The 21176-nt window shown below is 31.5% G+C and overlaps 1 protein-coding gene across 2 annotated transcripts; it reads left to right on the top strand.

Moving 5' to 3' along the window:
- The first annotated feature begins 1698 nt into the window (after nucleotides 1-1698).
- LOC149486410 (globin-3-like) lies at nucleotides 1699-19678 on the top strand. Of its 2 annotated transcripts, none has more exons than XM_089698006.1 (4): nucleotides 1699-1788; nucleotides 16778-16929; nucleotides 18458-18683; nucleotides 18964-19678. In XM_089698006.1, the coding sequence occupies exons 2-4, from the start codon at nucleotides 16778-16780 to the stop codon at nucleotides 19102-19104; spliced, it is 519 nt and encodes a 172-aa protein (XP_089554132.1). In that variant the 5' UTR covers nucleotides 1699-1788; the 3' UTR covers nucleotides 19105-19678. The 2 variants fall into 2 exon arrangements, with proteins under 2 accessions (XP_089554132.1, XP_089554131.1); XM_089698005.1 differs by lacking the exon at nucleotides 1699-1788 and adding an exon at nucleotides 11276-11383.
- The last annotated feature ends 1498 nt before the right edge of the window (nucleotides 19679-21176 follow it).

Here is a 21176-nt window from a genome sequence, read left to right as displayed (position 1 = left end):
ACAGCGATCAAATTTGCAATAAACTATTCAAACAGCACATCGAGCCAATATTTACCATATATTTATGTTATACCAATATTTATAGAGCACGTAATAAATGACTTGGAATTATTTACACATTTACATGGTTCACAAGCAATGAGATACTTTTCATTTTACGCAACCGCAACTATGCGGGTTTTTCTTTGACTGCGCGGGCGAAGCTGCGGGTGGAAAGCTAGTATATAATATTATTCACTTGATGTTAGAAGGAATAATTATTATTTTGTACCTTGAAATAAAAATAAGTGTAGATAATAATAAAGCGCGTTTTTACTTAAATACAGTCGCTGAATTCAAAGTTATGTTGGGGACTCATGGTTTTTAGATGTTTACAGCCCCGCCCTCAGAGCCCGAACCGCTCGCGGTTTTGGGAAAAAAGAATTATTAATCGGAATGGACAAACTGATGTTAATTATACAAATTTAAGAAACGCGTTCGACGAGGTTTTATGTAAAATATTATTTATAAAGTTACGTAAATATGGTTTCTCAAAACAATTCTTACAATGGATTAATTTGATTAATTGAATGATCGAACTTTTTGTGTCGTTGTAAATGGTTTTGCTCTATTACGCACAGTTTAACTTCAGGTGTCCCTCAGGGTTCTCATTTCGGCCCAATTCTATTTAACACATTCATTAATCAAATACCAGACTTGGTGACATGCTCACAAAATTACATGTACGTTGATGACAAATAAAAAAACTATCAAACCCAACTTATTATTCTATGAAGTAAAAATTAGCAAGTTAGTATTTCCAAGTTTAAAAATAGTATAATAGACGGAGAGATAATTATTTAAAGCAATGTTTTTTTTTTTTTGCTATTAGGTACACTTAAAGTCAAGGTTAAAACTAACACAGAGGTATTCAAAGATACACATTTTATAGTTTTATCTAGTTATAAAGTATAAATTTACTTGTGGTTAGGTTAGGTTAGACTCGTAGAGCTAAATATAGAGAACTAGATACAAAAATTGAATCAATGTAATCCATATATGCACTGATAAAATCTGTTCATTTTTACTACTAGTATAGTATTATAATATCAGTGGTTTTACGCGCTGTAGTCTGGAGAGTTCACTCGGAGGGTTCAAAGGAAATTATAAATCATGTGTGGCCACTTATCGGATATTTTTAAACTTTTTATAAAAAAAGAGATGTCTTTTAACTACAAGACAAAACTTTGTAACTTTAATTTGTATAGGAAAGCGTGATCTGCTAAACAGATACACATTTTTTTTTTGAATTATCGATTTCAACATTTTCCAGAAAATATAGCTCATAAGATTAGTAGATACTACTTATATCATAAAATATATAAAAGTTTGTTAATATGGATGGATGTTTTGTTATGCTTTCACGAAAAACTGCTTGAAGGATTTGGATGAAAATCGTAAGTCTGTAGGTACTTAAAGTTTTGTCAATTGAATTAAAAATAGCCATGAGCACTGTTTGATGGGCAATTGATCATAGGCATAATATTTGTTCATAAATTGTTTTTGACAAAAAATATATCTCATCTGTTGATCAGATCGGTGAAGGTCGATCTACCAGCGGCTCTTAGACCATAAGTAGATACTAAATAAATATTTTCTCAAATCATTAACGTTATCAATACAAAAAAGTGAACAACAATATCAATAAAGACCAAAACAGTCGTGACCATCGAGATCAGTGTTTTACGAACCTCGGTTGGCATTAGTCGTCAATTGCGTATTTGTGATAAACAAACATAACGAAAAAAAGTGAGTTACCAATCCAATCATTCTTTTACTTCTTCAGTATCTAATATGTAGGTATATTATTTTTCTAGCATAATAATAGAGAAAGCATGACTTGTTGTTTAAAGTCGGAAAATAATTATTTGATGCCAAATAATCACATGCCTTGTATAAATTTGGGATTACATGACCACATGACTGTATCTAAAAAAATCTATGTTTGAATTTTTCTTTATTTAAAAAAAACATCACTTACTAATAATATACAGGGTGTAATCGTTAAGTGTGCACAGGCGATTATTCCGTAACTGTTGCAGATATCAAAAAACTTTAAACTGATATCGAAAGTACTTAATTAACCTAATGAGTAAAATGGCCATAATAAATTTTTAAAAATAAAACGAGAAATATCTAAAAAAATAACTTGAAACCCTCCCTTACATTTAGTATGAGATACGAATATGAAAGATTTTAGCTTTTTCTTTCTTTTTATGGTTTTCTGCTTTAATTACTTCGCAAATTTGAAGGGAAGTTAATTTAGAAACTGTAAATAGAGCTCCTCATTGTATTTAGTGTAACATTTTTGGATATTTCTCGTTTTATTTTTTAAAATTTATTAGGCCATTTTACTCATTAGGTTAAGGTTGATGTTCCGACCGTCCCTCCATACATTTTTGATTACCTCTAAACACTTAACACAGACACTATTTCTTTAAAACTAATCATTTTATCACTTCTCTATAATGAAATGTGTGCGCGTTCGACCTTTTTAATCAATAATTTACAATATTTACTTAGAAAAACAACAGTAAAATACCGGAAAAATTTGACACTTCTACAGTAGTGTGCGTGACTTTTGCCAAGCGAAACACGACATAAAGCACGACATCTAGCGCATAGACTATATACTTATTACAGATCTAGCGCGTCAATGTCTAAACGAAAGGCGATGTTTAGACATTGACGCGCTAGATGTCGTGCATTCGCGTTCGTTATCTTATGCATAATGAGCATAATTCTAATAAATCAAAGTTCTGTGTAAAAATTGAGTAATTTCATTTCCAATCGTTCAAAGAAAATAACAATAAAATAAAATAAAACTAATGACCTTAGAAACTATGTTTTTTTTTATTTATTACTCATTATTGTTCGTCCGTCGTAGGTCTGTAAACTGTATTGTACACTGAAGGTAAATGGTACTGTAGGTACTTTAGTTCGGCGTCGTCGCTCGTCGGCTTGATATAAAATTACATTCTTGATTTCATTGACACGCGCTATGATTTGCGCGCGGAATTTCTTGTGTTGTGAATTTATTTTTGTATGCTATGCATTTTAATTGATTCAAATTGCAATGTTTCTCTAGTATGCATTTGAGACTATATTGTAAATTGTAATAATTGATCGTGGGTATAGTAATTAATTATTCTAATAACGCAATTAGTAATATATGTATTTTCGGTGGGATTCAAAACAAAAAATTGGCCCGTGATTTTTATGAAATTACACCACATTGCAAATCACATCAATCATAGTTCATACACATGTATGACGAAAGTGATTAGTATTGTGGCTAACATTGACTCATCAGTTCATCACTGAAACCAGTGATAAATCAGTACCTATATCATATTGTGTTTGAATATTTTTAAACAATGATATAAGTATACAATTATTATAAATCGGTAAACTATCAAAGTAATCACAAACTTGCAAACATTGGTAAAATGTCCAGTAGTTTATGAGCCTATTCATTACAATTTACAATCAAACAAACAAACAAAGTTTTCCTCTTTATAATATTAGTGTAGACAAACACTATGAATACGATCACTAATGCAAATTCGGGGATTTTCTAATTATTGCTAAATAATAATTGAATTCGTTTTGAAATACTCTATAATTTTTAGTGTATAAATAGACATTTATAATGTGGTGCTCATTTTTTTTGTACTGCTAACGCTATTGTAGGTACCTATTTTCGTTGTTTTATTTCAAGTGAACACGGCCATACAATTTTGTCACGAGCCGCCTATGATTGTAGGTACTTTTGTTAGGCTCCTTCGTCGTCCGCGTCGGCTCGAAAGTTCTTGATTTCATTGTCACGCGCTATGATTTGCGCGCGGATTTTCTTGTGTTGTGAATTTATTTTTGTATTATTATTATTTTTTATTTATTTTTTTATTTTATTGATTCAAATAAAATATTTCACTAGTATGCATTTGAGACTATATTGTATTATGTATAATTTATCGTAGGTATAGTTATTCTTATAACGCAGTTATATTTTCGGTGGGACAATTTGACCCGTGATTTTTCTGAAATATCACCACGTTGCAAATCACATCAATCATACACACGTATGACGAAAGTATAGTGGCTATAATTGACTCATCAGTTCATCACTGAAACCAGTGATAAATCAGTACATATATCATATTTTATTGTGTTTGAATATTTTTTAAACAACGATATAGGTATACAATATTATTATAAATCGGTAAACTACCAAAGTACTTCCGAATTTTCAGACAGACAAACAAGTAGTTTGAACACGCAGTTTTCTTATACTAGTAGCAAAAATCAAAACCATAATATTATGTTTCCCTACTATATTTTACTAAAAGTCGAGTGCGTCGAAATCGCAAATAATAATATGTTTTTCACCTTCCTGGTTATTTTCCCATAGTAAATAGTGTTTTAGGTTTGTTGTTGTAGGTAGGAATAATAATAATTATTCTTACATGTTGGTTATGAAATGTATATTGAAATAATTTACTTTTACAAATCATTAGTGATATAAGTTTTGAGTGAAAATGCTTGGATCAGCATAATATTATATGGTACTTCAAATACATGTTTTGATAAAAAAAACAATAGTGTAATAAAATAAAACTGCGTTTTATTGTAATCAATGTTGACAATTTTAAATTCCAAAATTATTGATCAATAAAATAGTTTACACCAACAAATATAACTTTTATTTTTATAACAATCGTTCATAATATAAACCGTAGCAGGTGGCGTTTTGAAGTTCTGTCTACTCATACAGAAAAATGGAAAACTTGTTTTTTTTTGTAAACAATTTATTACTCATGTTGTTTGGCAACTCGAAGCGTGGTCGTCCGTCGTAGGTACTTTTGTTCGGCGTCGCGTCGTCGTCCGCGTCGGCTTGATATAAAACATTCTTGATTTCATTGACACGCGCTATGATTTGCGCGCGGAATTTCTTGTGTTGTGAATTTATTTTTGTATGCTATGCATTTTAATTGAATCAAATTGCAATATTTCTCTAGTATGCATTTGAGACTATATTGTAATAATTGATCGTGGTTAGGTATAGTAATTAATTATTCTAATAACGCAATTATATTTTCGGTGGGATTCAAAACAAAAAATTGGCCCGTGATTTTTATGAAATTTCACCACATTGCAAATTATATATTATACAATTACAATTACAATTATTATAAATCGGTAAACTATCAAAGTAATTACAAACTTGCAAAATATGCTTTTCCGAATTTTCAGACAGACACACAATTTTATTAGTTTGTTTTAGCAAAGTAGGTACCTATACCTATACGCTTACGTCGCGCGTCGCGTCGTCGAAAACGGTGCGCCCAGAAACAAACATACCTAATTCAGTTACAATCCTTTTTTTGTTCCGTAATTTATTGTATTTATTCTAATACGATTTTTTTTATTCGTCGGCCAGTTCTACTAGGTATAAAAAGATAAAATTGAAATATAATTATTGTAGCGACAGCCATATTATGTTACTATGTTTTCGTAAATATGTTTTTCACCTTCCTGGTTATTTTCACATAATCTTATCTTCTTATATATAAAAATGAATCGCAAAATGTGTTGGTAAGCGCATAACTCGAGAACGGCTGAACCGATTTCGATCATTCTTTTTTTATTATATTCCTTGAAGTACGAGGATGGTTTTTATGTAGAGAAAACGTAAATATTATGTACCACGGGCGAAGCCGGGGCGGACCGCTAGTCTTCTTATATATAAAAATGAATCGCAAAATGTGTTGGTAAGCGCATAACTCGAGAACGGCTGAACCGATTTCGATCATTCTTTTTTTATTATATTCCTTGAAGTACGAGGATGGTTTTTATGTAGAGAAAACGTAAATATTATGTACCACGGGCGAAGCCGGGGCGGACCGCTAGTATATATATATATAAATGAATCGCAAAATGTGTTGGTAAGCGCATAACTCGAGAACGGCTGAACCGATTTCGATAATTCTTTTTTTATTATATTCCTTGAAGTACGAGGATGGTTCTTATGTAGAGAAAACGTAAACATGTACCACGGGCGAAGCCGGGGCGGACCGCTAGTCTTCTTATATATAAAAATGAATCGCAAAATGTGTTGGTAAGCGCATAACTCGAGAACGGCTGAACCGATTTCGATAATTCTTTTTTTATTATATCCCTTGAAGTACGAGGATGGTTCTTATAGCTAGAGAGCTAGTTAGTTTAGTTTTAGTGCAGTGGCAGTGTAAATGTTGTTGTTGAGGTTATGTAAATTTAACACTTTAGTTAACTACCAAGATATAAAGAAATGAGGATAGGACACAATAACTATTGGTTGAGGTATTTATAAACTCATAATATACTTTTAAAAAAATCACGTTTTAATAAATTTCTAGAATTAAATTAGAACAGCTGATTCAAAATAGCCTAAAAAATCTTAATAATAATAATTACGCTTCACAGCAAGAAGAAATGTACCATATGTACCCGCACAAAGTCGATATTGTGTTGCCTACCGTTCGACTCAATGGCTAGGGTTGTAACTACCTTTAATAATTATTACCAAACTAATAAACCGAGTGATGCGAAATAACCATAATTCTTTTAGAGTTTGATAAAATGATCAGGCAGGTATTTTCTTTAATCCTCTGAATTCTCGGTTACTAAATTGTATCGTTGAAATTATTCTTAATCGCGTAAATTTAATAAATAATCATATGGAAAACACTTTTCATTTGTTTTTTTACTTTCACGCCCAACTACTATACAATAATTACGTTGTTTCGGTATTTTGACGAGAAAACGCAGGAAACATCCGTTGTATCATTTTAGATAGATTGTATATTTTGTATCTGTAGAATTGAAATCAAAGCTATGTATATGTTGTCTCCATTCTTTTCTTATCGGATTGTTGATCCCAATGCGAATGCGTCACTTAAATTTTATAAAAGACAATTAAGAACATCAAAAATAAAGTGATACGTAAATATTTCACAGTGCAATATATTATATAATTAATAATAATTATATATTTATGAAAAAATAATTACATCAGATTTAATAATAGCAATTGTTTTGAATGTACATAATATGAATAAATGATTACATCATAATAGTAATAATTACAATTGTTTTATTTCCCATTTGTTGCAACCCTAGCATATCTTCATGTAGCAGCAGAAGTACCTACACTGGCGGCGCGGCGGCATCGTGCGACATCAAAGGCATTGCCTTACTAGGTAAGTTTATAATGACTCATTTCTTTTATTATATAATTTACGTTTTACTTTTACAGAATCCGATTCAATGGATTATGAAGACGAGTCACACAACGCCATACGATAGTGATGATGAATGAACATTTCAATAAATGCATGCGTGTTTTTTTATGTTGTTTTGTAATTGTTAATTGTTTCTTAAATAAAGAAATAAACTAAATATTTAAATGATGATTTGTTATTTGCAACACAACTTTATATTTGAGATTCTTTACAAATGTATATTTAGTTTTGTATCATCAAATTTATAAATTTTATTCCATAGTTTTCAAAATTAAATGTAAATGACCATAAAAACATTAATAAAGTAAATCATTGATGTAAGGTCAGGGAACGTAATACATATATACATCTGACCATGTAGAAGCTAAGTCTTGTTGACTGCTGAAGTCTGTAAAGTTTTGTTGTCTGCTGAAGTCTGTACGCAATGAAAATGTCTGCCGTTTCGAAAATAAGTTTTTAAGACCCTAATAAATAAAATATATGTATATATAATGGCAGATCTGGTCAAATACTTTCAAAATTGTATTTTTTTCAGCACTTTCATAAGTGTCTGCCAGAATGTTATCCGCGTGATAATGGTCTGCCATTGTTATTTTCCGATAGTAATAATAATCTATTTTCAAATATCAAAATGGCAGACGTGGTCAAATGGTTTCAAAGTTCGCCAAAAATTTCCACCTGTCTTACCTAAGCGCGCGCCCCGTCCACCACTCTGGGCTTAGTGACTCCTCATCTCATGTATAGTAGGTATAGGGGAATCAACACACAAAAATCCAGGTCTGGTCAAATACATACAGGTAGCTTTGCGCTAGCTCTCTAGCTATTACTTCTTATGGAGAGAAAACGTAAACATGTACCACGGGCGAAGCCGGGGCGGACCGCTAGTAAATAATAAAATAATAAATAGTGTATTAGATTTGTTATTGTATCTTGTATACCTACGAATAATTATTCTTACGTCTTGTTGGGAAATGTTCAAATACCTACCTATTGAAATAATTTACTGTTACAAATCATTAGTGTTATTAGTTTTGAGTGAATAGGCATGGATCAGAAATTCAGAATATAATATGCTACTAACTACTCAAATACATACATGTTTACACAACAAACACCACTGACCTCTATAACTATAAGTTATAGAGGTCAGTGACCGTCAGTGACAAACACTATGGATACCTACGCTCGCGAATGCAAATTCGGTGATTTACTAATTATTGATACCTAGTCATTGAATTCGTTTTGAAATAGCCTGTACTTTGTAATTTTTAGTGTTATAGACATTTATAAAATGTGGTGCTCATTTTTTTGTAATAAATCATCCCGAACGCTATTGTATTTTCGTTGTTTTATTTCAAGTGAACACCTAGGTATACAATTTTGTCACGAGCCGCCTCTGGCCTCTGGGTGAAATAAACAAGTCAAATGATTTTTGTTCTAATTGTATTTTGGTAGTAGTTTGTTTAGAATTTACATTACCATTGTTTAATTTTTATTTTGTATTTGCAGTAAAATAAAAAGATGAAAAACTTCATTAGGTATATTGTACGACACCTCACTCTGAATCGCGCTAGCGAAATTTTTTCGTTACAGAGCACATATACAACTTTCGGACAATCTTCATTGAGGCCGGCCGGCAAATCGAGTATGTCGAGAAACTTCACTTATTCGATGGAGGTATTCTACCTTCCTTCCTCCACAGTTGTGGGACCCCGACGTGCATTGAACACGCAGCTTTCTGATACTAGTAGCTAAAATCAAAACCACAGATATGTCTGTGATCAAAACCATAATAATATTTTTACCTATTATTTTACTAAAAGTCGAGTGCATCGAAATCGTAAATATGTTTTTCACCTTCCTGGTTTTTTTTCCATAGTAAATAGTGTTTTTGATTTGTTGTTGTATGAATAATTATTCTTACTTGTTGGTTATGAAATGTATTTTGAAATAATTTACTTTTACAAATCATTACTGATATTAGTTTTGAGTGAAAATGCTTGGATCAGCATAATATCATATTTGCTACTTCAAATACATGTTTTGATTAAAAAAAAACAATAGTGTAATGTAGGTAATAAAATAAAACTGCGTTTTATTGTAGGTAATCAATTTTGACATTATTTATTTCCCAAAATTACAATAAAATAGTTTACGCCAACAAATATAACTTTTATTTTTATAACAATCCTACTTCCTACTAATGCGAAAGTTCATACATGTTTCAAAAGAAAAACTTTTACTTTTACTATTATTTCAATTTATCCGGTTTAATTAAGACTTAATATTGATACATATGATCATTATAAATACAAATAGGAATTAACAATATAACGAATACGTGGCACAACTAAAATTTTACCGATACCACCCGTGGTCATTCTCCTTTGTGGGTCATTTGTAACAGGATGGCGGTTCTACAGCGAAAAAAGAAAAATGATGGTCAGAACGCTGATACCGGATACCTTAAGATACTGTAATATAAAATATTACTAGATTAGATAAAATATTATAGGTAGTATCTTCACCGTGTGTGACGCGCTTTACATTCACGCCATCTAGAGTTAAATCTTTATCATTTTTGTATACGTCTGTGTGTGTAAACGACCCTGTATGCAATGACAGATGTTAAAACGCATAATTTTACCGAATTGGGTGGATTTTAAGGCAATGATATAACATATTTCAATAAAATATAATATTCAGTAACCGCCATGACTATTCCTAGGTTTGATGACTATTCCAATTACGCAAAAACTCAAATAAACTAGAAATGTAGAATTCAGCGCCATCTAGCGGGATATTGGCTGGGAACAGATCGTTGCAATCACCTTAAGTACTTTTCGATATCAGTTTAAAGTTTTTTGATATTTGCAATAGTTACGGAATAATCGCTTGTGCACACTTAACGATTACACCCTGTATATGCACTGATCATACATAAATTACAAACATAGATAACAACTGTTTAGTTTTACTACTAGTGTAGTATTATCTGAGTTGTTTTACTCGTCTGAGTCTGGAGAGTTCACTCGATAAGAGGGTTCATAGGAAATTGTAAATCGTGTGTGGCCAAAACATCTAGAATATTTTTTTTAATTTTTATCAAAAAAGAGATGACTTTTAACTATTAGACATACTTAATACGAGTAACTTGAATTTGTATAGGAAAGCGTGACCTGCTAAACATAATTATACATAACATTTTTAAGAATAAATAAATCATAAGATACTACTAAATATAATATCATAAATGTTCAACTTTGTAATTATGGATGGATATTTGTAAGTAGTTACGATTCCACATAAATTTTGTACAAAATTAAGCTCTTAATATTTTAATGCAGGTTTTTGAACGGCTTTATGTGACTATAAATTTATAAAGAATAGAAAAAATTCGATCACGAGGCGGGACTCGAACCCGCATCCTTTAGCGCCATTCCGGGGCGGATGCCTGACCAACTCAGCCACTCGTGACCCGCCAGAGCAATCGAATTTATTCTATTCTCTCAGTTTTATGTGACTGAAGGGACAAGGGACACACCGCGCGCCATCTATTGAGATGTCAGATGATTAACAACCATTTCAACCAATATGAAGCACTTTTCAGTTTGAGTCCCGCCTCGTGATCGAATTTTTTCTATTCTTTATAAATTTATATTTATAAAGCATTTGAATGCCATAAAACCAAAAATATAAATTCGGCTTTATGTGACGTTTAAATAAAAGCTCATTCAGAAAGCTTACTTTTTCAATGGGCCTACGCTTGACCTTAACTTATTATAGTTAGACAATAAGTTTACAATAAGTAAGACTTAATAAACTTATAAGTTTACTAAGTCGGATATGTATGAAGATACATATCCGACTTAGTAACTTACGTATATTACGTATAAAACATACGTAACTCAATAAATACGGAATATTAAGTGAACAATAATATCAATAGATAAGAATTAAGAGGTCAAAACAAGTCATGACCATCGAGATCAGTGTTAAACGATCCTCAGTTGGCATAAGTCGTGAATTGCGTATTTGTGATAAATAAAAATAAGGACGGAAAAGTGAGTTACCAATAATAATAATTTATTTTTATTAAAAAATTAAAATTCTTCATCAATATTTTATTGTGTCATAAAAAAAGAAAACAAGATTTGTATGTGTTAAGTCGGTAATTATTTATATCAAGCAAATAATCACGTGCCTTGAATAAACTTGGGATTACATGACCACATGACTCTATCTGTATTTGAATATCATTAATATTTGCACTGATAAAATCTGTTTATTTTTACTACGGTACTAGTATAGTTTTGTGTTATACGTGATTTTACGCGATAGAGTTTACTAGATGTAAGATACACTTATAAACAATATTTTTTTTTAATTTTTATACAAAATAGATGTCTTTTAACTACTTATCAGTAACTTGAATTTGTATAACAAAGCGTGACCTGCTGTGAAAAAGTGTCTAAAAATAATGTTTATTTTTTTATCACTTCAACTTTTCTACACTTAAAGTGTTTGATTATTAAGAAAATATACTTAAAAGTATTTTAATGTTAGTACATGATACTCTAATAAAATCATCACGTTTATTTAAATAAGGCACTAATACACAAACCATTTTTTTATGGAATCACACATATTTTATGGTTCGATTTCAGCTTCCGTTTGTCACACCTTTGAGCAAAATATTACAACAATTTATTTCGACTATTTTTAAATTTTTCACGTACGCAGTAAAAAAAACTTTAATATGTATCTTCATATTTGGAAACGTATTACAAAACATAATTATATGCACTTAAACGTCTACTCTTTACTTAATGGTAGCCCACTATGTGGAAACTGGAATTACTAGAGTAAAATTAACGAATTTAAAATATTAATAAATCTTTACATAAATCAAAATACACAATCCATACTAATATTATAAATGCGAAAGTAACTCTGTCTGTCTGTTACTCAATCACGCCTAAACTACTGAACCAATTTGCATGAAATTGTTATGGAGATATTTTGATACCCGAGAAAGGACCTTTTATTGCGAAATATGTACCACGGGCGAAGCCGGGGCGGACCTCTAGTATAATATAATATATATGTACTAATTTACAGTTGTGACAGCAACTGAGAAGTAGAGCTTTTTAAGACAAAACTTTCAAAGTATGTATTTCATAATGTAGGTACCTACCTTGCTCAATTTTCTTTGTCACATGTTTTTATAATTCTATTATAGGAATTCCTTTGAATTGACGTATATTTTTTCAGTATCTAATAATGTTATGTACTCGAAACCAGGTGATATCTTTAATAGTCGTTTGGACGTATAGTTATCGAGAGCTTTCAATTCGAGCTTTTATAATAGAGTGAATCCTCTATTATCTGTATCTCTATAAAAGTGCGTTCAGCAAATAGCCAAACCTTTTGTCTTTCATGCAACATACATAACGATTAACACTTTGTACTATTCTAGAAAACCAATTTTACCTCAAAGCTTTGACAAACCCAAATCAACAACATTTCATCATCTGAAACACCACGCTACACGAGCATACTTCAATGTAGTATCGAGTCAAATATTAACTCAATCGAGGTCACGTTATATTTGTTTGTGGTCAAACATACTAAGTATCAACCATGTGACCGATTAACTCCATTGGAAACTCTCCAAACCTAATCCACTGTTTCGATAATCACTTTATGGGTCCATAAAGTCTATTAAAAGTTCGGTAATATTTGAAATGGAATCTATACTACACCTAATATTATAAAACTGAAAAGTTTGTTTGAACGCGTTAATCTCATGAACTACTTGGTCCGATTTGAAAAATTCTTTCGGTGTTAGAGCGAATGCGGCGATGCGGCTACCGCAGACCGCTCAGTGCGCATAGAAATGAATATTACGTACATAATTGTGCTTGCGGTCAGCCGGACGGCTACCTGCAATGCGGCTACCCGCATAGTGCGTATACGCTCTTAGATGGCCGATTTATTGAGGAAGGCTATATAATATCAAACTAGAAGATGTTGTGAAAAAGACAAGGATTCTTAAATGGAGGTGGGTAGGGCATATGCTCAGAGAAAAGGGAAACCGATGGACAAGGGTGATAACCGAATGGACTCCCAGGGTGGATGCTAAAAGAAAAAGAGGAAGACAAAGAAAAAGGTGGTCGGAGGAGTGGCAGGGCCGCTCTGGCTACGGAAGGCGAAAGAACGTGTCGAGTGGAAGAAGTTGGAAGAGGCCTTTGTGTCACAAGGACACGCCAACACACACAAAGCAATTTAATTTTAGTTAATAAGTAAAAATGTAACCTGTATTGGCAATAAAGGCTATAAATAAATCATATAATATCATAACGTTAGACCAACAGGATCGGAGCCACGCGGGTGAAACCGCGAAGCGCAGCTAGTTTATAAAAATATAAGAGAAATTTAAGATAATGGTACAGACACAGAGGTACAGACTCCATCGACATATGATATGTTGAGGTTATCTATTGTTACATCCCAGCTCTGAAAATGAATATCAAATTGTTTACATCGCACGATAAATTACTTGTATTGAAATTGCTGCTCAATAAAACCCAATAAAACTTGTTTATCAGTTTATTCATTCATTACAATGATAGTTTATAGTTGATACCTACGGTAATTGGGACTCTATTGTGACTCTACGAGAGTAACTCAATAGGAATTGAGTTACTCTCGTAATTTGGTGATGAAGTACCTCAGAAAAAATACAACATACAAATAATTATGTATTTATTATTAAATAAGTATTGTGTAAGATATTGTTAAATAGCCTACGTTCGAGTTCTGCAACTGATTCTGCCATATATCCAATTGAAAAAATCTCTTTATTTTCTTTAAAAACGTATGGGTAGTTCTACAAAGTAAGGAATTTTTAGCGGCTCAGCCAAATTATACTAAAAAAAACGTTTCAAAGTAATTAATTTGTACGGAATACTGTTATTTAAAGCTGCTACTTGTTGGTCACTGAAAATAATTAATAAAAACATTTATTTATGCCACTAAATCTTTGTTCAAAGTGTCAAATTCTCAGGATCCTGAAGTGTCCCTCGGACAAATTCTGGTTTAAAGTTCGTCGTGATTTATTTACTTTTCTGTATCAAGGTAATTTGAAAGCCAAATCGGTGAGTTTACTGTGTTTTCTTGCTAGGTAGAATAATTATTATCTTATTTTCCCAAAAAAACATTAAAAAAATATTGTCAACATTTTGTCCCCACGCTTTCATATCAGGATCCTGGTCGATGTAAAATAAGCAAATAACAGCTAGGTTTTTTGTCGTGCGATGTTGCCGTTCAGCTGAGTCAATCAGACGTACGAAAGAGACAAAGAATATCATCTAGCTATTCACACCTAGCGCGTAGTACAGTCAGCCCGGCGCGGTAAGTAAGGGAAGTGGTGTCGTAATCAGTGAAGTTCCCAGAATCCTGGTAAGATATTTTTTACGTAATTAATAAATAATATTAGGAAATATAGCGTTTTGATACGTAAGATGCTGACGCAAAGGCCTAGTTTTGCTTAATTCTGGTTAAATGTTGTAAATTGATATGTTTTTTTAAATATTAGACAGATATTCTCAGGATCCTGGTCTCAGGTTCCTGTCAAATTGAAAGCCAGGATACTGAGGACCATCCAGGATCCTGATAATTTCACACTAAAACATTGTTTCTGCGTAAGATAATTTAAAACTTTCTACCTATAAACATTAAACTACGTATAAATTAATGAAATAAATCATTTGAGTAGCTGTCGTAATTAAATATCTACAGATAATTAGTATTGGTAATGGTCATCTTTAAGTATGCACGTAATCTTTTAGAAACTTCGGAAAAAAGCATACAACATTACTTTTACCGATCTTGGCAGTTCCTAGTACTATTTTGACTGTAGGTGTTTACACTACAACTTAACTTATGTCATGACTTAGTAGAAAAATAAATCTTTAATAGTCTAATAACAATGATTATACACATGTAAGTGTAAAATAAAGTTGGTTGCATTGCACTGTATTTTGAACACTAAATATTATATTTTGTTGTACAGAAAAAATTGCGAAACCAAAGAAAAGCTAGAAATTGAGGTATGAAAAATTAAAATAGATCCCCTGAGATTGGCAGCTGAAAAAGAAAAAAGACAGACTACGATAAAAAAACAGACTCAAAACAGAAGCGAAAATTGAATTCCAAGAAATGTAGAGGCAAAAAAAAATGGAAAGGAAAATAAATACACTGACTGTGAGTGCCTTATCTGTGGTGGTCTCACAGCGAAAATACTACAGGAAATGACTGGTTCCAGTGTCTAGTATGCAATAATTGGGCACATGATGGATGCATTAAAGGCGATTCTATATTGTTTACATGCCCTGACTGCTCAGCTGACTGTGATTTTAAAATTTAGCATAAAAAAGTTTAAATTTATAAAGAATATAAAAAATTACGAGATTTGTGGGACTCGAACCCGCATCCTTTCACGCCATTCCGGGGCGGATGCCTGACCAATTCAGCCACTCGTGACCCACCAGAGCAATCTAATTTATTCTATTCTTTCAGTTTTATGTGTCTAAGGGACACACCGCGTGCCATCTATTGAGATGATTAACAACCATCTTAACCAATATGAAACACTTTTCAGTGAATACAATATTGTAACGATGGAACACGACCTTTTTTTTTGTTGAAATTGATATTTTTTGTTTTATGGCAATCAAATGCTTTTTAAATATAAATTTATATTTTTAATTTATATATTTAAACAAAAAGTATCAATTTCAACCGCCAAAGTTATTAATACTTACCTTTTTTATTATTTATTTTTACTAGATTTAAGTACAATGCTAGGATGAAGTGTCATTATGTCTCAGACTTCATTATTTTCATGTTGTTAACTATCTTTAGGAAGATTTTACTGAATTAAACTTAGAATTACATTTTACTTAATTCTTAATGCTCAATGATCATTTGATGAATAGAGTTCCTGTTCAAGACTCTTTAAGTATAGAATTAGTATGTAAGCCAAGCATAGAGCTATTTTTCGTTATTATTAAAGGTACTAGTACCATTAAAAATTTATTAAATAATACAAATTCATGTAAAACATGATAAATAAACGTTGATCTCGTTGATCTCTACCGATTTTTGTTGTTTTTCTCAGTTTCCTGGTGACCTGCTCAGTTTCCTGTGGCTTGATTTCCTTAAAATGGTCATAAATCGAAAACTATTACATATTCTGACTGTTCCGCTCTATATACTTTTAGAGACGTTGTACTCTTGTCATTAGACTGAATTCCGCAAACAGAACGTTTAAAAAAATGTGGGCCGAAATGAGACTCATTTTCTTCCATACTTTGTAGAACTACCCGTATAAGAGATACTTGTAGGCAATGTTTAAAATAAACAATAATGAATATAAAACACCTTATTCGCAGATGGGTGGCTGGTTTAGTCATTTAATATGGGGTGACCTTGATGCAATCAACCCTGTGTCAGGGCTTTCAAAGAGGGACATTTATAAAGTACAAAAATCTTGGGCTCCTGTTTATGCCAATTCTTTAGCTACCGGCACGGAACTACTTAAAAGGTAAGTTGAATGTATTCATAGATACAAACATTGAAAATGTTTTTTTTTTAACTACTATTTCGTCGACATTTACTTTTAATAATTGAATCGAGTATCCTAGAACTGAAGTCACTTAAAAATCTGGAAGCGTACAGCATAAATAATATTACAGTAATATTTCATACGTCTGGTGATAGTCTAGACAAGATTCTAGAGCTATAAGCTATTTCATACGTCGTATATAAAATATAGTATCAAACGGTTAAACAAGACTTAATTTTGAAATTTAACAACCCAAACTGTATATTTACACTAGACAAATTCTTATAACCTTCAAACTAAACAGACCGACATAATTCCCCGGGGAGAGCGGGCACATTAACAAATGAAGATCTTAACAAAAGAAAAATAAATCTTCACTAGCGTTGTAGGAAATACAAAATGGAGACGAGGGAATAAGATTAATAAAGTATGCGACTCGTACTGAATACACAATTGAATCTCGACAGCGACTCACAATACCGATGCTCAATTCAATTCGTTTTCATTGCTTTGGAATAGTCTACAATGTTTCCGACGGTTATTTCGTCTGGTAACGGCTTTTGATTTATTTATGAAATGAGTATCTACTTGTAGCCAAGAAATTATGAATTATTATAGCAATGTGAGAGCGTCTGGACTGCTGGACAACGTCTAATTTACACGAGAATTTTGCTACTTTCCTTTTAACAACAAAAATGAACATGAAATGATTGCATAAAGCCCATAAAAGTTATTAGAATTCCAATCAGATATCATGAATCTTCTTAATATCTCAAATAATGCGCGTCGCAGTCGCAGAGCTCAACCGGGTCAATCGGCTATTTTGAGGTATCCAAGTATGCAAACTGTCAACAGCAATCAAATTTGCAATAAACTATTCAAACAGCACATCGAGCCAATATTTACCATATATTTATGTTATACCAATATTTATGGAGCACGTAATAAATGACTTTGAATTATTTACACATTTACATGGTTCACAAGCAATGAGATACTTTTCATTTTACGATTCTATAAAATGTTTTATGGCCCTCTTTTCATCGTTTATCGCCGTAACATCAAAAGACGAATGTCGAACGGTTAGCAAATTGACTGTAAACTTAAAATAAACGAATGCTCCAAAAACGTATGCAATTGTTTGTGTACATGTCTGGAAAGTTTGAGTTTCCGACTGCTGATGTTCTCGATTCAATGTTTTGATAATCTCTTGATTCCTTTGATTTCATGATTTCAGTTTTAATGATTAATTTCATCGTTAATATTTATTTATTCTTCATATTAGCAAGAACTCACGAGGAGTTCTCTTCAGTCAATGAATAACACAATATAAAATGGGGACTATAATGGCGTAAAAGTACACTCAGAGAATTTTGTACGATAGGAAATAATAAAATCTCTCAAAATTTAAGTTTATAATATTTACATAAGGCGAGACTAAAGCATGAACAAAATATACTCACAAAATCACTTTCTTGGTATTAACATCTAATATCTTCATCCCCAGGTTCTTCCGAGCGTATCCCAAATCACTGGAATTTTTCAAAATGATCAAGAATGTTCCAGAAAGTGAATATGGGAATAACATTCAATTTAGAGCGCATGTTATCAGTTTAATGTCTTCTCTGAACCAAGCGGTGATCAATTTAGATCAACCTGAGGTGGTGATGGTGATGATGAACAAGCTGGGAGAGTCACATAGGAGACGGAAGATACAAGAATCTAATTTTCAAGTAAGTATGGTTTTAAATTGAAACTGAAACATAATTCTGAGATAGAAAGGAACTATATTGAAGGTGTGATGACCTTAAATCTTTCACGATAGGCAGAATTATAAGCACAAAAATAAATAATGCACCCTTGCATGTTTTTGCTTTGAGCTAGTAAAGTCGTTCTCACCATCCACTCTGCATTAAAGATTTAGAAATAAAAGCTATGCGACTACCCAATGCAAAAATTACGACCAAAATTATGTATGTTAAAGGAAAATATGAAATAACGTTGCTTTTTCAGGATTTAAAAGGAGTCATAGTGAATATGTTTATTGAAGTACTAAAATTGGACGAAGCCACACTCGGATCTTGGGGCAAGACTGTTGAATTCTGGTACAAACACATTTTCGAAACTTTATCTAAAAACGAAATGACTAGTTAATGAAATATCTAATTTAGACTGTATGTTAGATAGACCAAAAAGCTATGTGATTATATTTCAACACATCCAGACTAAATGTGATTTATCACGCAAAATACTTACTTAAAATCTTCTTATAAAGATACTATTTATATAAATATAGAATAGAGTAGAATAGAATAGAAAGACATTTATTCCCAGAAAATGATACAATACAGTAGATGGAGTTAGATATCACCACTTTATACCTATAGCTAAAAAAGAAAAGGCATATTAAGTGAACACTTAATATAATATATTATTTACTATACATTTTTTTAACAATGCAATATTTCAAAAATTTTGGATATACCCTATAATTTTGATACATTTAGTATTTTTTTCTTACCGATATCTACTAATTTTAATTGGACTATTCAATAATCAATGAGTGATCGGCCTATAAGTGAGGATTAGGTGTATATTATGAATTGTAATTATTTTTACTCCCATTAAATATACCTACGTATCGTTGTAATCCATCTGTTTCTGTTTTCATCATCATTGTTTTGTAATCTGAGTTAAGAAAATAAATGTTATATTTTATTATTTAAAACCGTCTTTCATTTGTTTTGTTAATCCGACAAAATACCTGTGTGTAAAAGTTAAAACTTGTATAAAAGTTAAAGAAGTTTTACCCATATAAAATCTAAGTTTATATCATATCATAGCTACTAGTTATTCACTGTAAGTAAAAAAATAAATTTAGCTATATCGGTAGGTACTATAATAGTGAAGAACCAGTAATTTTTTATAAGAAAGACATTTTGCAGAATCATAGAGAAAAAATTTCGCTTCGCTTGCTCGCTTCCCGACTTCAATATTCATATTAAATGCTTCTTTCTGATATCTGATACTTTATATTTTAGGTCATGTTAATTAAAATTGACATGAAATTGAAGACAAATGAGCTTTAAAATATTAAATTGCGTAAAATTCTTTTGAATATTATCATTTTCGCCTTTTAACATTTTGGCACAATGACATCTTTGCGTCTGCCCGTCGAAAACAAATTGGTCGAGCTCCAAGAATAATATCGAAATTAATGTGTTTTTAAAATGCGACAATGTTGTGTCAAAGCTTGAATAAATTTTATAGTCTGTGGGTATTTTTAACAGATAAAATAGATATCCCATGACAAAGGTTAGACAAAAATATTCTTAATTAAATCGAAAATAAGGAAGAAGATGAAATAGCATTATAATAGGTATAATAAACATCCAATAAAAAATATCGTATAACGTAATATAATATCTATACCTATAAATGAACACGACAAGAATTAACAAAGACTATTGCTAGAATAATCTATTCTTTATATAGCTAACAAAGCTCAATTCAGAATATAATTTATTAAACGATCACTTCAATCACATTGTTTCACACCTCACGATTTGCCATAGACAATGCACCGTTAACGCTACTTACATCTGATTTATAAATTACGGTGTGAAAACGCGAGTAGATTACTAAATAAGATTAATGATTTGCTATTTTGTTGAAGAACAATTAGGTAAAGAGCAAACGCGTACATATTGAATAAAAGGCAGTAGAAATAATATACCTTTAATATCAGTTAAAACGTGGAAAATTTCTCAAATCTCTATAATTTATTATTATTATTATAGTTTTTGCAATCATGAATTTATCTATTTTAATGAGGATTATATTAGCTCTACCTAGTTCTAATTCTGCCTGATCGTGAAAATCAAACAAATTAGGTTCTTGATGGAGGCGAAGAGTCGAAGACACACTTAAATTCGAGTCTACAATACTAGTTTAAAACATAAAACAAACCAATTATACATATTTCATAAAGCGTATTGTCAATTGTAGGACAATGTAACAAATCTTCGCCAAAAGACACATCAAGGCAAAATAGACAAACATATATTATGTATATGTAATTGTTAGTTGTTACAACCTTGACACAAACTAATGACATGAGCTCGTAAAGTTTATAAACAGGAGGATGCCTAACATAACTGGGACGATGGATCATGGAACCCTCAAGCCGAAGCTTAAGGCTGTATTTGTTCAATGCAAACAACACA

This window comes from Colias philodice, chromosome 8 (assembly GCF_061535455.1).
Source record: "Colias philodice isolate Cphi_HAF_F1 chromosome 8, ilColPhil1 Martin Lab GWU primary, whole genome shotgun sequence".
NCBI lineage: Eukaryota > Metazoa > Arthropoda > Insecta > Lepidoptera > Pieridae > Colias > Colias philodice.
This window is presented reverse-complemented; position numbering and strand designations above follow the sequence as displayed.

What these genes read in the sequence shown, in the direction of transcription:
- LOC149486410 (XM_089698006.1), top strand. Translation starts at nt 16,778, where the DNA reads ATGGGTGGCTGGTTTAGTCATTTAATATGGGGTGACCTTGATGCAATC. An exon ending in GGCACGGAACTACTTAAAAG is followed by an intron (nt 16,930 to 18,457) that starts GTAAGTTGAATG and finishes CTTCATCCCCAG; the next exon opens with GTTCTTCCGAGCGTATCCCA. An exon ending in TACAAGAATCTAATTTTCAA is followed by an intron (nt 18,684 to 18,963) that starts GTAAGTATGGTT and finishes TTGCTTTTTCAG; the next exon opens with GATTTAAAAGGAGTCATAGT.